At 50.9% G+C, this 12,135-nt stretch overlaps 2 protein-coding genes and 1 non-coding gene across 4 annotated transcripts in view; 1 reads left to right on the top strand and 2 right to left on the bottom strand.

The window, feature by feature from the left end:
- DNAJC5 (DnaJ heat shock protein family (Hsp40) member C5) overlaps nt 1–12,135 on the bottom strand; it is a 188,003-nt gene that overhangs the window by 126,650 nt on the left and 49,218 nt on the right. The gene's annotated exons all lie outside the window — the stretch shown is intronic.
- Nucleotides 1–12,135, bottom strand: part of LOC132590764 (uridine-cytidine kinase-like 1) — a 40,899-nt gene that overhangs the window by 27,654 nt on the left and 1,110 nt on the right. The window contains exons 2-3 of the mRNA XM_060263691.1: nt 11,061–11,333; nt 6,049–6,110 (exon numbers count right to left, since the gene is read on the bottom strand). Of these exons, the coding sequence (XP_060119674.1) occupies nt 6,049–6,110; nt 11,061–11,333 (335 nt within the window). The remainder of the gene's footprint in view (nt 1–6,048; nt 6,111–11,060; nt 11,334–12,135) is intronic.
- Nucleotides 1,024–1,096, top strand: TRNAI-GAU (transfer RNA isoleucine (anticodon GAU)). Its single transcript has one exon. It is a non-coding gene; the product is annotated as a tRNA-Ile (tRNA).

Raw genomic sequence — 12,135 nt, 5'->3', positions numbered from 1 at the left:
GCAGCCAGCATTAAAAAGGAGGCAACACCAGCAGGCAGCAAGAGGCAAACGTGGGGGTGGGGGGGAGGAAAAAAAAACAACAGGATATTTTTCCCCCTGGATTCATAGCCAGTGGATGGAGCTAGCACCTTTTCTTCCACTGCTTCTAAGTTTTGTGCGTGTAGCGTACAAGCAATGTTTCCTCTAAGCTGTGGAGTCTGGTGAGCAAAAATTCTACTTAGTTTGCTCTGGGGGCCGTTTTTCTTGAGCTGAGACAAAAATGCATGAGCCAGAGGCTAAAAAAATCTGTGAGGTAGCTCACTCTAGCTCGGCTTAGAGGGAACACTGCACGCAAGTACCTTTTCAGACTTGAAGTTATATTGAGCTTTTCGGCATTCTCCTTTTTCCTCCCTTGTAAGTTCCTGTTTCTCCAGAGTTCCCCCCTCCCCTGTTTCTGCACCATGTTTGCACCTCTAGTAATCAATCTTATATCCCACTGGTTTATGTCCGGCATTTCTCCAACCGATTTGAATTGCGCTTTTTAATATCAGCAGGGGTGGAATTCTAGCAGGAGCTCCTTTGCATATTAGGCCACACACCCGTGATGTAGCCAATCCTCCTGGAGATTACAAAGCTCTTTTTTTAAGCTCTTGAAGGATTGGCTACATCAGGGGTGTGTGCCTAATATGCAAAGGAGCTCCTGCTAGAATTCCCACCCCGAATATAAGACATGGACAGTGTAATATCAAAGCAGCCACTAGAGGGAGGACTAGAGGGATGATGGCTCAGTGGTAGAGGACCTGTTTGGTAAGCAGGAAGGTTCCAGGTTCAATCCCGGCATCTCCAACTAAAAAGAGTCCAAGCAAGTAGGCGTGAAAAAAACGCAGTTGAGACCCTAGAGAGCAGGGGAGAGACGGTGGCTCAGTGGTAGAGCATCTGCTTGATAAGCAGAAGGTCCCAGGTTCAATCCCCGCATCTCCAACTAAAATGGGTCCAGGCAAGTAGGCGTGAAAAACCTCAGCTTGAGACCCTGGAGAGCAGGGGAGAGATGGTGGCTCAGTGGTAGAGCATCTGCTTGATAAGCAGAAGGTCCCAGGTTCAATCCCCGGCATCTCCAACTAAAAAGGGGTCCAGGCAAGTAGGCGTGAAAAAACCTCAGCTTGAGACCCTGGAGAGCAGGGGAGGGACGGTGGCTCAGTGGTAGAGCATCTGCTAGGTAACCAGAAGGTCCCAGGTTTCAATCCCCGGCATCTCCAACTAAAAGGGGTCCAAGCAAATTGGTGTGATAACCTCAGCTTGAGACCCTGGAGAGCAGGGGAGGGAAGGTGGCTCAGTGGTAGAGCATCTGCTTGATAAGCAGAAGGTCCAGGTTCAATCCCGGCATCTCCAACTAAAAAGGGTCCAGGCAAGTAGGCGTGAAAAACCTCAGCTTGAGACCCTGGAGAGCAGGGAGGGATGGTGCTCAGTGGTAGAGCATCTGCTAGGTAACCAGAAGGTCCAGGTTCAATCCCCGGCATCTCCAACTAAAAAGAGTCCAAGCAAGTAGGCGTGAAAAACCGCAGCTTGAGACCCTGGAGAGCAGGGGAAAGACGGTGGCTCAGTGGCAGAGCATCTGCTTGATAAGCAGAAGGTCCCAGGTTCAATCCCCAGTATCTCCAACTAAAAAGGGTCCAGGCAAGTAGGCGTGAAAAACCTCAGCTTGAGACCCTGAGAGCAGGGGAGGGATGGTGGCTCAGTGGTAGAGCATCTGCTTGGTAACCAGAAGGTCCCAGGTTCAATCCCCAGCATCTCCAACTAAAAAGAGTCCAAGCAAGTAGCGTGAAAAACCGCAGCTTGAGACCCTGGAGGGCAGGGGAGGGACGGTGGCTCAGTGGTAGAGCATCTGCTTGGTAAGCAGAAGGTCCCAGGTTCAATCCCGGCATCTCCAACTAAAAGAGTCCAGGCAAGTAGGTGTGAAAAACCTCAGCTTGAGACCCTGGAGGGCAGGGGAGGGACGGTGGCTCAGTGGTAGAGCATCTGCTTGGTAAGCAGAAGGTCCCAGGTTCAATCCCCGGCATCTCAACTAAAAAGAGTCCAGGCAAGTGGGTGTGAAAAACCTCAGCTTGAGACCCTGGAGAGCAGGGGAGGGACGGTGGCTCAGGGGTAGAGCATCTGCTAGGTAAGCAGAAGGTCCCAGGTTCAATCCCCGGCATCTCCAACTAAAAAGGGTCCAGGCAAGTAGGCGTGAAAAACCGCAGCTTGAGACCCTGGAGAGCAGGGGAGGGACGGTGGCTCAGGGGGTAGAGCATCTGCTAGGTAAGCAGAAGGTCCCAGGTTCAATCCCCGCATCTCCAACTAAAAAGGGTCCAGGCAAGTAGGCGTGAAAAACCGCAGCTTGAAACCCTGGGGAGCCGCTGCCAGTCTGAGTAGACAATACTGACTTTGATGGACCGAGGGTTTGATTCAGTAGAAGGCAGCTTCATATGTTCATAAAACATGTGCAGAAGAGAACACACACAAAAAAGAGAGAAACACGGGAAATGAGAATGCAGAAAAGGCCACAATTACATTTCAGATCAGGAACAGAAGTGGTTAACCCCTGTACCACTACATTGTGGTCCCAAGATGAATCAGGGCCTTGCATGTCTGTTTTGTTTTTTTTTTTTTTAAATGGAAACAAAAATTTTTTGGAGGGGAGCTTATTCGCAGTGTGTGATCTGGCCCTGCATCATGCGCCACGAGCTATAAACTCCACCTTTCGAGTCTTCTACAGTTCTTCAGGACCACAGTATGCTTTGAGAACTACCACAAGGCTACACTTTGAAATATGAAGCTGCCTAACACTGAAAGAGCCCCGTAGCGCAGAGCGGCAAAGCTGCAGTACTGCAATCCGAGCTCTCTGCTCACGACCTGAGTTCCATTCTGCTGGAAGCTGGGTTCAGGTCACCGGCTCAAGGTTGACTCAGCCTTCCATCCTTTCGAGGTCGGTAAAATGAGTCCCCAGCTTGCTCGGGGGAAAGTGTAGATGACTGGGGAAGGCAAGGGCAAACCACCCTGTAAAAAGTCTGCCGTGAAAACGTTGTGATGCAACGTCACCCCAGAGTCAGAAACGACTGGTGCTTGCGCAGGGGACTACCTTGACCTTTTTAAACACTGAAGCAGACCCTTGGTTAATTAAGGTCAGCATCGTCCAGGGATGGCCAAATTTGCTTAATGTAAGAGCCACAAAGAGTAAATGTCAGATGTTTGAGAGCCACAAGATGGGAGGGAGGGAAGGAAGGAAGGAGAAGATGATGATATTGGATGTACATGCCTCCCTATACCCTGTGGCGCAGAGTGGTAAATCTGCAGTTACTGCAGTTGGAGCCCTCTGCTCACGACCTAGGTTTGATCCCAGTGGAAGCTGGTTCAGGTAGCCAGCTCCAGGTTGACTCAGCCTTCCATCCTTCCAAGGTCGGTCAAATGAGTCCCAAGCTTGCTGGGGGGGAAAGTGTAGGTGACTGGGGAAGGCAATGGCAAACCACCCCGCAAAAAGTTTGCCGTGAAAACGTTGTGAAAGCAACGTCACCCCAGAGTCGAAAACGACTGGTGCTTGCACAGAGGACTACCTTTACCTTTTTATACTCTGAATCTCAGAGTCTCAGAGCGGTCACAATCTCCTTTACCTTCCCCACCCCACAACAGACACCTTATGAAATAGGTGGGGCTGAGAGAGTTCTTACAGCAGCTGCCCTTTCAAGGACAACTCCTACAAGAACTATGGCTGAACCAAGGCCATTCCAGCCGGTGCAAGTGCAGGAGTGGGGAATCAAACCCAGTTTTCCCAGATAAGAGTCCGTGCACTTAACTGCTACACCAAACAGGAAGGGAGGGAGGGAGGGAGGGAAGGAAAGAAGGAAGGAAGGAAGGAAGGAAGGAAGGAAGGAAGGAAGGAAGGAAGGAAGGAAGGAAGGAAGGAAGGAAGGAAGGAAGGAAGGAAGGAAGGAAGGAAAGAAGGAAGGAAGGAAGGAAGGAAGGAAGGAAGGAAGGAAGGAAGGAAGGAAGGAAGGAAGGAAGGAAGGAAGGAAGGAAGGAAGGAAGGAAGGAGTGGAAAGAAAGTAACTTTAACTGCATTCTCCAAGCTGCTGGCTGGCTTGGCTTGGAGAAGTGATTTAAAGAGACAAATGCCTTCTCCAAGCCAGCCAACAGGGCAGTGGGGGCTTTGAGAGTCAGGCAACGTGTGAAAGAGCCAATGTATGGCCACCCCTGGTCTACTTCAATTGGCAGTGGCTCTCCAGGGTCTCAGGCAGAGGTCTTCCACTTCACTGTCTGGTTGTTTTAACTGGAGATGTTGGGAATTGAACCTGGGACTTTTGGCATACCAAGAAGATGCTCTACCACTGAGCCACGGCCCCTCCCTTCTCTCAAGCATTTCTCTTTTCTTAAGACATTATCTGGCAAGATCTCAAGGACTAATAAGTTTGGGAACTGGGAGAGGGGTGAGGCAATCTTACCAAAACCAAAGCAGAAGCAGAAGACCCAACATCAGTTTAGCATTAATGCCCATACCACAGGAGAACTTTGCAGCTGAGCAGTGACCTGAACTCAGAACCTTGTGAATGCACCACACTAGCTGCAGAAGGGACCTAAAACAATTAGGGATAGTTTTCTTTGGTCTCCCAGGGTGCCCTGTTCCCTTTAAGATCATGATAAAAGCCCTTTTGGATCAGACCATCTATCCCATCCAGTACAGCATCCTGTCTCACACAGCAGCCAGCCAGTTCCTCTGGAGGGCCAACAACAGGGCAGAGAGGCCAAGGCCTTCACAAGAACATCTGAAGAGCCCTTTTTGATCAGACCAGTGAGGGTCCATCTAGTCCAGCCTCCTGTCTCCCACAGTGGAGAGCCAGTTCTTCTGAAGAGCCAACAACAGGGAACAAAGGCTGAGGCCTTCATAAGAACATCAGAAGAGCCCTGCTGGATCAGACCAGAGAGGGACCACCTAGTCTTGCATTCTGTCTCACACAGTGGCCAACCAGTTCCTCTGGAGGGTCCACAACAGGGCAGAGAGGCCGAGGCCTTCATAAGAACATCTGAAGAGCCCTTTTTGAGCAGACCAGTGAGGGTCCATCTAGTCCAGCCTCCTGTCTACCACAATGGAGAGCCAGTTCTTCTGAAGAGCCAACAACAGGGAACAAAGGTTGAGGCCTTCATAAGAACATCAGAAGAGCCCTGCTGGATCAGACCAATGAGGGTCCATCTAGTCCAGCCTTCCATCTCACAAAGTGGCCAACCAGTTCCTGCGAAGGGCCAGCAACAAGGCATAGAGGGCCAGGGTCCTTCCCTGATGTTGTCTCCTGGCTCTGGAGGTTCCATGCCAAGTCAGGTATGTCAGTCCATGCCTAGGAGCCATTGGTAGACTTAGCCTCCATTTATACCCTGCCTTTCTCCTTAATGGGGAACCAAAGCGGCTAACGTCATTCTCCTTTCCTCCACTTTATCCTCACGACAACCCTGTGAGGTAGGCAGGGCTGAGAGTCCCAAGGTCACCCAACAAGCTTCCCTGGCAGGCTGGGGACCTGAATGTGGTACTCGCAGGTGCTGACTTTCTACCCACTACGCAGGCTGGCTTCTTTCTCACAGGAGAGCAATGAATGGAACTAGACAGGATGCTTTTTTTTTGGTAGAAAAAGCCCAGCAGGAACTTATTTGCATATTAGGCCACGCCCCTGACATCATTTTTCATACAGAGCTTTTTTTGTTAGAAAAAGCCCAGCAGAGACTAATTTGTATAATAGGCCACACCCCTGACATAAACCATTATTTCACGCAGAGCTTTTTTTGTAGAAAAAGCCCAGCAGGAACTCATTTGCATATTAGGCCACACCCTCTGACACCAAGCCAGCCGGGACTGTGTTCCTGTGCATTCCTGCTCAAAAAAAGTCCTGGAACTAGAGTCACTCTCCCAGGAAGGAGGCAAAGGGGTTTCATGAGGCTCAGCGCACCCCAGGCACAAAAGTCAGGCTCCTTTTTGCAATTCAGCTCTCCCGCCCTGCCCCAACCGAAGTGGTCTCCCAGGCACGGTGGCCCCACCCCCAGTGGCGCTCTCACCTCTTCTAGTTGGCTGTGCACATGCTGGACGATCAAGTCAATAGCGACGGTATTTCCACTACCTGCAGCAAAAAGGAGAGTGAGTGTCAAGAGTCACTCCATCTTGTTCCTCTTGTCATGTGTATTCAATTGTACAATGCTAGGCTGTGCTGCAAAATGCTATGCTGCACTTGTTATGCCTTTGATATAACTGTAACTTGTTGCTTATCTGGAGGGAGGATGGCATGTCTGGGAATTGGCTAGTTGCTAGGTCACCAAGGGCACAAGCTGGAGGAGATGCAAACCATGGACTGATAGCGAGCACCTGCAGTGATGATAGCTTTGCAAAAACCCCACACAAAACCCCCGCTTTTGCTTGGCGCACTTTGGCTTGAATCAAGGCAAACGTTTATAAGTTGGGGGAACTGACAGAGAGGTCAGTTCCGACAACACGTTTGTATGCCCAAGAAGCTGGAATAAAGATCTTGAACTTCAACTGTCTTTTCCTTGGCTCTGGGTCTGACAGCGAGAGGGGAAGAGAAAATGGAAGAATTGATGCCTTTTTCCTGCTAGTAGTAGTAGACATACACATGCGTGTGTTTCTGGTGGGTACCCATGCTGGTCTGCAGGTAGAAGAGCCAGATTCGTGTCCAGCTGGACCTTAAAGACCCACAACATTTCCCGGGAATGCGCTTTCGAGAGTGAAATCTCCCTTCATCAGATACAAGCAGAAATGGGTACAAGCAGCTCTCCAGGGTTTTGGGTAGAGGTTCTTTTGCATCACCTTGTTACCAGATCTTGTATATTCACTCTGGGCCCATAACCCAATGGGTCTTTTAACTGGGAATGCCAGGGACTGAACCCGATATCTGAGGCCAGGTAACTTATGCCAGGGATTGAACCTGGTACCTTCGATGTCCCAAGCAGATGCTCTACCACTGGGCCATGGCCTCGCCCCACCGACAGCAGAATGAATACAAAGCAGCAGAATGAATATGCAGGGCCCAGATCCTTCCCCAGCATTTGCAAGTTAAGGCATGACTCTATTGGTTTTTATTGCTTCTGCAGTTTCAAAAGTGTTCACAGAATCAAAGAGGTGGAAGGGATCCTCCAGGGTCATCTAGTCCAACCCCTTGCATAACGCAGAAAAATCATAACTACTCCCCCCCCACCCCACATACATCCCTGGTGATGCCTGCTCCAGTTTGCCATTGCCTCAGGATTTCCATGGATGCGGGTGGAAACCTTTCTTCTTTGGAATGGAGCAAAATTAACAGGGACCCAGAGAGCCATTTGGGGTGCGCCCTGCCAGCCTCTGAGACCGGAAGCACCACTGGAATGCCCCTGATCTAGAAAGCCCAGGCTAGCCTGATCTTATCATATTTTGGAAGCCAAGCAGGGTTGGGCCTGATTAGTATTTGGATGGGAGACCACTGAGGAGGCGGAGGAGGAGGAAGAGGAGGAGAAAGGAGGAAAAGGAGGAGAAAGAGGAGGAGGAGAAGGAGACGGAAAAGGAGGAGAAGGAGGAGAAGGAGGAGGAGACGGGAAAGGAGGAGGAGGAGGAGGAGGAGGAAAAGGAGGAGTAAGAGGAGGAGGAAAAGGAGGAGGAGGAGAAGAAGATGATGAAGAAGATGATTATGATGATGATATTGGATTTATATCCCACCCTATATTCTGAATCTCCTTCACCTTCCTCCCCCACAACAGACACCCTGTGAGGTAGGTGGGGCTGAGAGAGCTCTCCTGGAAGCTGCCCTTTCAAGGACACAGAATGGCCTACAATCTCCTTTCCCTTCCTCCCCCACAACAGACACTCTGTGAGGTGGGTGGGGCTGGAGAGGGCTCTCCCAGCAGCTGCCCTTTCAAGGACAGAGAGCGGCCTACAATCTCCTTTCCCTTCCTCCCCTACAACAGACACCCTGTGAGGTAGGTGGGGCTGGAGAGGGCTCTCACAGCAGCTGCCCTTTCAAGGACAGAGAGCGGCCTACAATCTCCTTTCCCTTCCTCCCCCACAACAGACACCCTGTGAGTTGGGTGGGGCTGAGAGGGCTCTCCCAGCAGCTGCCCTTTCAAGGACAGAGAGTGGCCTACAATCTCCTTTCCCTTCCTCCCCCACAACAGACACCCTGTGAGGTGGGTGGGGCTGGAGAGGGCTCTCCCAGCAGCTGCCCTTTCAAGGACAGAGAGCGGCCTACAATCTCCTTTCCCTTCCTCCCCCACAACAGAAACCCTGTGAGGTGGGTGGGGCTGAGAGGGCTCTCACAGCAGCTGCCCTTTCAAGGACAACCTCTGCCAGAGCTATGGCTGACCCAAGGCCATTCCAGCAGGTGCAAGTGGAGGAGTGGGGAATCAAACCCAGTTCTCCCAGATAAGAGTCGGCACACTTCACCACTACACCAAACTGGCTCTCTGGAAGTCTAAGGTTGCTATGCCGAGGCAGGCAACGGCAAACCACCTGTTGGTCTCCTGCCTTGAAAACCTGATGAGGTTGCCCCACACACATACACGCAACATCTGATGAAGGGAGCTCTGATTCTGGAAAGTTTACGCCCCCCAAAAATAAAGTTGGTTTCTAAGAGGCTGCTGCACTCGAATCCAGCTCTTAGGCGGTAACAAAAACCGCTCATGCCTCAAGTTACAAGCATTGACAACTGCAGGGTTTTTTTTCTTTCCTTTTTGTCCTTTAACGACACAAAGACGTTTCCAAGGAGGCAGGGCTTACTGTCTGACCCCCTGGGTGAGGCTAACTTTCTGGCAACCCCCCCCCCCTCCTGCACTGATAACATCACTGAGTCACATGTGAAGGACGACCACTGGCTCTCTCACACTCCTTTTTCTGTACTTCCATTCAACGGCAATGCTGCACCTGTTGAATTTCTGAGGGGTGGTGGTGGGGAAACCCATTCAGAGAAGCTGACAGATGGTCTGGAAAGAGACCCCCCCCCCTTTGCATGTTTGGCCAGTAGACACTATTGCCCCCCCCCCCCTCACCGGGACGATCGAATGCTGTTTGCTTGATACAATGTCTTTTGATCCTTTTCCTTTGCTCTACAAGCATTTCTTTGGGGACCGGTGTTGCTTAAACGAATTAATGATGTCACTCATCTTTTATGCATGCCGCCGAGTTTAATGTTGTTTAACTTGGCGGGCATGTGCGCTCTCTGTCCGCAACTGTTCTTTATATACACATTTAATAATTTAAAAAGCATTTGAGCAACTGGATTTATATCCCGCCCTATACTCTGAATCTCAGAGTCTCAGAGTGGTCACAATCTCCTTTACCTTCCCCCCCCCCACCCATGCACACAACAGACACCCTGTGAGCAGTGTTCCCTCTAAGGTGAGTTAGCGTGAGCTAGCTCACAGATTTTTAGCCTCTAGCTCACACATTTTTGTCTTAGCTCAGGAAAAATGGCCCCAGGTCACAATAATTTATGCAGTAACTCACAACTTTAATGCCAGTAGCTCACGAAGTAGGATTCTTGCTCATAAGACTCTGCAGCTTAGAGGGAACGTTGCCTGTGAGGTAGGTGGGGCTGAGAGAGCTCTTACAGCAGCTGCCCTTTCAAGAACAACTCCTACGAGAGTTATGGCTGACCCAAGGCCATTCCAGCAGGTGCTAGTGGAGGCGTGGGGAACCAAACCCAGTTCTTCCAGATAAGAGTCTGCGCACTTAACCACTATGCCAAACTGGGTGTGTGTGTGTGTGTGTGTCTTTATCTGTTGAACTTCAGCCCATTATGCAGGACACACTCCTGACGTTTCCATCAACGTCTCCCATATGGAACTAACCAACACTGTCCTCCGTTTAGCAGGAAATTTTTAGATTAACGGTGCAAACCTTGGTGGAAAGTGCCTCCAAGCTGCCATTGACTTCTGTCGATCCCATAGGCGTTTGAAGGCAAGAGACAAACAGGTGGTTTTTACCCTTGCCTGCCTCTGCGTAGTAACCTTGGTGGTCCAAGTACTAACCAGGGTCAACCCTGCTTAGCTCGTGAGATGTGATGAGATCAGGCCAGCCCAAGACATCCAGGTCAGGGCAGGTGGACAGAGGTTGTTTGCTATTGACTGCCTCTGCACAACAAGTTGTCCTGGACTTTCTTGGTTGGTGGCCTCCCATCCAAGTACTGACCAGGACTGTCCCTGCTTAGCTTCTGAGACCTGATGAGATGAGTTTAGCCTGGGACACCCAGGTCAGGACAAGGAACAGAGGTGGTTTGTCCTTGCCTGCCTCTGCGAAGCAAGCCTGGACTTCCTTGGTGGCCTCCCATCCAAGTACTGACCAGGACTGTCCCTGCTTAGCTTCTGAGACCTGATGAGATGAGTTTAGCCTGGGACACCCAGGTCAGGACAAGGAACAGAGGTGGTTTGTCCTTGCCTGCCTCTGCGAAGCAAGCCTGGACTTCCTTGGTGGCCTCCCATCCAAGTACTGACCAGGACTGTCCCTGCTTAGCTTCTGAGACCTGATGAGATGAGTTTAGCCTGGGACACCCAGGTCAGGACAAGGAACAGAGGTGGTTTGTCCTTGCCTGCCTCTGCGAAGCAAGCCTGGACTTCCTTGGTGGCCTCCCATCCAAGTACTGACCAGGACTGTCCCTGCTTAGCTTCTGAGACCTGATGAGATGAGTTTAGCCTGGGACACCCAGGTCAGGACAAGGAACGAGCCTTATGCTCGTTATGCTGAATGCTACCAGTTTATATGTGGTCTATGACTTGTTGCCAATGATGTGGATCAAGGTTTTTTTTTATTGTTCATTCTGTAATTATGAGATTAGCTAGTTTGGATGTGGTTTGTTTGATGTTTTGTAAGGTGTCGTAACGTTGCCAACTGCCCAGAGCCCGCTTGCTGGATAGGGCGGGTTATAAATTGAAAAAAATGTCATTTAAATTAAATTGAAACCATCCGCCAGCACCTTGGTCCAACGCGACGAGCGATTCCTTTAAGAGCCGTGCTCCTGGCAAGTTACTTGCCGGAGATTTCCAGCCTGAGCAGGCAGCTGTCGAACAGGTCGGGTCTCGAACCTGGCACCTACCGCGCGGGACGACGATGTCAGCCAGGCGCATGGTGGGCTGGATGTACTGATCGAAGGCCGGCTTCACAAACTTGTTGTACTGCTTGATGACACCTTCGATCTCCCGGCCGCGCTCGCTGATGTCCCTACGGAGGCGCCGAACCAAACGGATGTCGGAATCGGTGTCGACAAATATCTTCATATCCAGAAGCTGCAACAGGACACAAACAGCCAGAAAACGTCTTACAGGATCTCCAACATGGAGACCCTCCCCGCCCATACGTTTCCTGGTGCCTGCCAAGGGTTTTTAGAAAACAGGCAGGGACAGATATGACTTGCAGGGATTCTGATTGGCTGTTCAGATTAAAAGGTGTCTTGTTCAACAGAACATCCACAGAAAAGCCCTGTTGGATCAGACCAGTGGTCCATCTAGTCAAGCATCCTGTCTCACACAGTGGATGTCCAGTTCCTCCGGAGGACCAACAACAGGGCACAGAGGCAGAGGCCTTCATAAGAACTTCTGAAGAGCCTTGCTGGATCAGACCAGTGAGGATTCATCTAGTCCAGCCTCATGTCTCACACAGTGGCCAACCAGTTCCTCTGAAGGGCCAACAACAGGGCACAGAGGCCGAGGCCTTCATAAGAACTTCTGAAGAGCCTTGCTGGATCAGACCAGTGAGGATTCATCTAGTCCAGCCTCATGTCTCACACAGAAGCCAACCAGTTCCTCTGGAGGGCCAACAACAGGGCACAGAGGCCGAGGCCTTCATAAGAACTTCTGAAGAGCCTTGCTGGATCAGACCAGTGAGGATTCATCTAGTCCAGCCTCATGTCTCACACAGAAGCCAACCAGTTCCTCTGGAGGGCCAACAACAGGGCACAGAGACTGAGGCCTTCATAAGAACATCAGAAGAGCCCTGCTGGATCACACCAGTGGTCCATCTAGTCCAGCATCCTGTCCTACACAGTGGCCAACCAGTTCCTCTGGAGGTCCCACAACAGGGCAGAAAGGCCACGAACTTCTGAAGAGCCTTGGTGGATCAGACCTGTGAGGGTCCATCTAGTTCAGCATCCCACCTTACAAAGTGGCAAACCA

Source organism: Heteronotia binoei, chromosome 2 (genome assembly GCF_032191835.1).
Source record: "Heteronotia binoei isolate CCM8104 ecotype False Entrance Well chromosome 2, APGP_CSIRO_Hbin_v1, whole genome shotgun sequence".
In the NCBI taxonomy this organism is placed as follows: domain Eukaryota; kingdom Metazoa; phylum Chordata; class Lepidosauria; order Squamata; family Gekkonidae; genus Heteronotia; species Heteronotia binoei.
Note: the sequence above shows the minus strand (reverse complement) of the source record. Positions and strands in the feature narration are given on the sequence as shown.